A 4,301-nucleotide genomic window follows, 5' to 3' on the forward strand; every position below is an offset into this window, starting at 1 on the left:
AATATTAACAAAATAAAAAAATATATAGAAAAGTAGAAATAGAGATAGATAGAGAGAAATATAAAGAGATAAAGAGAGAGAGAGAGGAGGAAAGAGAGGGGAAAAGGAAGAGAGAGAGAGAGAGAGAGAGAGAGAGAGAGAGTACTGTACCTTGGAAGAAATGAAATCAATCTTAAATAACTGAACCTGCTTTTGAGCTTAGTCTAATGGTGGGATTTGATATGTAAAGAGATCATTATAAGTGATAATTCAAGGGGGTGGTAACACCTAAGGGAAAGAGGAAAAATTCCAGTGAGAAAGTTAAATGAACTGGCTCAGGCATCAAGAGACTTGGGTGTAGTTGGCAGACAAGGTCAGGCAGTCTGAGGTTGAGTAAACCCAGCTTATAATAATACCTACACTTGGGCAGTTTGGCCATCTAGAGGAGGAATGATGTTAGGAAAACCAGTCATTGCCTGAGTCTCTGCTACAGTGCCCCAGTTGGCCTTTTCAGGATTTTTGGTTTGTGACTAACTTTGGGTACAGCATGGCCCAGGCAGCATTTGCTAGGAGGGTGTCATGGACGAAGCTCCTACTTTACCACTAATATGGCCATGAACAAGTGACTTCCTTCCTCTGCTTCAGTAACTTCCCTGTCTGACAATGAGGTGGCATCATATGATCTTCAAAATCCCTCTGAGCTTTGACATTTCATGGTACAATAATACTTGATTTTTGATTAAAAAACAAGTTTTAAAAGCCGACTGCATTTAAAATTCAGTAGTTTTTGTATCTAGGAGCCAGGTTCCCCCCCCCGCCCCACTTCCCCAAAAGCTCTGGTTTTATAATGAAAGATGATGGGTGGCAGGTTTACATCACTAGTGATATGCTTTACAACAAATATCGAACATAACCTCTTTGTTGAATGAAGGCCGCTTGTGTTGTACTATAGTTATTTGTTTGAAGAGATATTAAGGGAATGTGTTCCGGGCAGTTTTCTGAATGACCCCAATCATTCCACCTCTTTCATCCCCTCAGCACTTAATCAGCTTGCCCTGTATTGATTTGCCCTTATTGATATGTTGCTTTGTATGCCTTTATTAGATGTTTCCCATTCATATCCCTTTCCTTAACTAGATTTGAAGTTCCTTAGACACGTAGGGCTTGTCTAGGTCTGTGTGTCGCTATGCAGTGCCTCACATAGGCTGCTACTGGCACGGAATACTGCATTATTGACTAGCTTGACTTTTATTTATATGTATTTATGTCCATTTCAGAAATGAAGGCTCATTAACATCAACTCTGAAGACTCTTCTGGTTTTCACAGCTTTAATGATCACCTTACCTATTGGATTATATTTTTCTTCTAAATCTTATGTTTTTGAAGGTAATTCTAAACCTAGAAAACCAAACATTTTTTATCTTGTTCCATTTTAACTTGTTTATGTTCTTTTATGACCTATTTGATACTTGTTAACTAAATACTCTTAATTTGCTTTCTTTAAGATTTTGTGGCTGTTTTCCCAAAAGTTAGTTTGCTCTTAGTCCCTTCAGAAAGGCCATTTTTTTTGTTGTTTACTTCATTTGGAGCTTGACATCTTACTTATTGATCTTTTTCTGCAAAATGGCTTAAGTTTAATCTTGTAAGTTGTCTCTGGTGTCTCACTGGGATCAAGGTCTGGCATAGGAGGCAGGAGCTGAGGAATGCACCTTTTACAGACATTGGAAAAGAGGAGATGAAGTTCTAGACAAAGTTCTAATTGTAGTTCTCCTTCAGAATAATTGGTTTGTCCCAGTGGGCCTAGTTACTTCACAGACCCAAGTTCTAACTCCTCTTGCCCCTAGCAGGGATCTATCTCCACAGATAGGGGAGTCTGTGTATGCAGTTTGGTTGTTTTTGGTCTAAAACACAATGTGTATGTATGTTTTTGTTTCTTCCTAGGTACCTTGGGGATGTCCAACCGAGACAGCTATTTTTATGCTGCGATTGTTGCTGTTGTTGCTGTTCATGTGGTACTTGCGCTCTTTGTCTACGTTGCATGGAATGAAGGCTCACGCCAGTGGCGAGAAGGCAAACAAGACTGAAGGGGGGAGCATCACCTTTTGATAATGGATAGAATAAGGAAATAGGTACAGAGTATATTTATGATTAGGCTAAAATGCAGGAAACTGCTTAAGGCTCTCTCTCTGAAGAGTCACGCGCCTCATAGTACAGTAGTTTGAGAAATCAATATCACTTCATTTAATCTCCTGCTATTGCAAAATTCAAAGTTAGAAAATCAACTAGCTAGAATCGATAGGCAAAGAATTTCATCTTTTTACAACGAAAAATATGTTTTGCGATGTTTTGTTGTATTACTTGCACAATTGTTCAGGACACATGCAGGTTTTATCAAGCAAATTAAACTGCATTTTACACTGGAAATGAGTAAAAACTGCTCAGGCCATTAGATTGTGGATGTTTTTTTTGTTTTCCTTTCATGTAGATAAGTGCTCAGGTTTTAGACACTGGCATTAATCTTTCACTGAGATGTTGCACATTAAGATTTATTCCATAGTCAGTATGAGTTTTTTAGTACATTATTTTGGGTGAAAACTGGAATAAATCACAGCCATTCATATGAAAGCATCTTTGGTTTTTAGAAGGAAGCATATGCTAAAACAGGGTCTTATTTCTCTAGTAAATAGACTGTTGAAAGAGAACTTAGATTTTTTTTTTTTTGCTACACTGAATTAGTCAACAATAACTCGTCTTAACTCAAAATAATTCCATAGTTTGCATAAGCACTGTCTAGCGAGTAAAACATTCCTGTTATCCTGAGGCCAGGTGATTTTAGTCACCCAAAAAGTACAGTCCTTGAAATAGCCTCTGTTACTTAGGTCTTGTCAATGAGAACAAAGTTTCATTCAGTAACAAATGTTGAAGTACCTGCTGAGTCATATGGGGCACTTGCTGGGCCTTGTAGGCAATCTTTGTAAGATTGAAAAATACAGGCTTGGGGGTGGGGAGCACAGATAACAGCACTGAGATTAATTGAGATGCCTTGGACTAGCATTATTTCCAGCCATTTGAAGTTACCAGTACCCAGTGTTTGTGGCCATTTCCTAATTTTGGAGAATTCCTTGATCTAAGCAAATGAGAATTTCACCTAGCTCTGACTTCCATGTTTTTCTGGTGGGCATTTACATAGGTCACTTTGTTCCATGTTTGGATCTTTTTAACTAGAAATCAATTTTTAGTATCAGCATGCTTGTAGTGAAAGTTCTGAAATGGAGGGAAGAAGACGTATTGCCTTTGTCCTTGTTTCTGCGTAGCATTTCAAGTAGTTTTGAATAGGAAAATTAAACTTAGGGAATGAGGAGATATGGTTAAAGGTAGAAACCAGGTTAAGGGATTGACGTTGACAAGATTGAGGGTAATATAAGGGTGTCTGAATTTATTGAACCACTATTCTTGGCTTTCAGTGCAGGATCTCCTTCCGGGCCAACAGGTTCCCGAATGGAAAGGGAACCTCCCGGAGTTCCTGCAGAGGCTTCTTTTTTAGGCCAAGGCTCAATAGCTAGATAGTCTTCTGGAAGAGTCTTTGATATTACTTACTTCATCTTAACCATAATTCTTTCTTACAGCCTGCAGAAGCTCTGCAATTTCTTTTTACATCATTCCTAGGGTTTTCTTGTCCTTTGGAGGGGGGTGTCTCTTTTTCCTATTTCTAAAATGAGTTTCCAGTGTGAGATTGCAGTACCCTTCTTCTCTGTCGTTTGCGAGTGTTTGCTTAGGGTATGGGATCCCCACTATTCATCATGTGCTTTCATAAGTAGGTAAACAGAAGCAAGTCAGTACTGTTAGAATGAGGTCCTGAAAATTGATAAAAAGAACAAACAAAATTGTCTTATTTTCCAAGCAACTGTTTTCCCAATGATGGAGCCTCCTGCTGTATGTCTGTTCTTCTGTACTTTCTAGATGGTCAGTAGGGCTATTTTGGAAGGTGTTTCACTGAAAAGTTGCTGTTGTACAATATATGTGCCTCATGTAAAACATATTAATAAAGACTTGTTGTTTTGAACCCTTGCACATATTTTAAAATTTGCTTTCATACAGATGATAAGGAAGAGCTGCTTGTAGCTAACTGTCCATTTATGGACCCTGTCTCTGTATTTGAACCCTGATCACAGTTACTCAGTTACTCATCAACACTCTCCATCTCCCTTCCCTGAATGTTTCCATTATGCAGAAAATGGAAAAAAAATCCTTGCTGCTGGATACCTTTATTCTCATTAGCTGTTTAATTGAATACCATTTTCCTTGTGATATTAGACTTCAG

General features: G+C 38.4%; 1 protein-coding gene across 2 annotated transcripts in view; it reads left to right on the forward strand.

The window, feature by feature from the left end:
- Positions 1-4,051, forward strand: part of VMA21 (vacuolar ATPase assembly factor VMA21) — an 8,619-nt gene extending 4,568 nt beyond the window's left edge. For both annotated transcript variants that reach the window (XM_069063046.1, XM_069063045.1), the window contains 2 exons: positions 1,257-1,366; positions 1,922-4,051. In XM_069063046.1, the coding sequence (XP_068919147.1) occupies positions 1,257-1,366; positions 1,922-2,064 (253 nt within the window). In that variant the 3' untranslated portion in view covers positions 2,065-4,051. The remainder of the gene's footprint in view (positions 1-1,256; positions 1,367-1,921) is intronic.
- The last annotated feature ends 250 nt before the right edge of the window (positions 4,052-4,301 follow it).

Source organism: Petaurus breviceps, unplaced genomic scaffold (genome assembly GCF_028583685.1).
Source record: "Petaurus breviceps papuanus isolate PSGF00001 unplaced genomic scaffold, PetGlider_PUasm1.0 90535, whole genome shotgun sequence".
Lineage (NCBI taxonomy): Eukaryota > Metazoa > Chordata > Mammalia > Diprotodontia > Petauridae > Petaurus > Petaurus breviceps.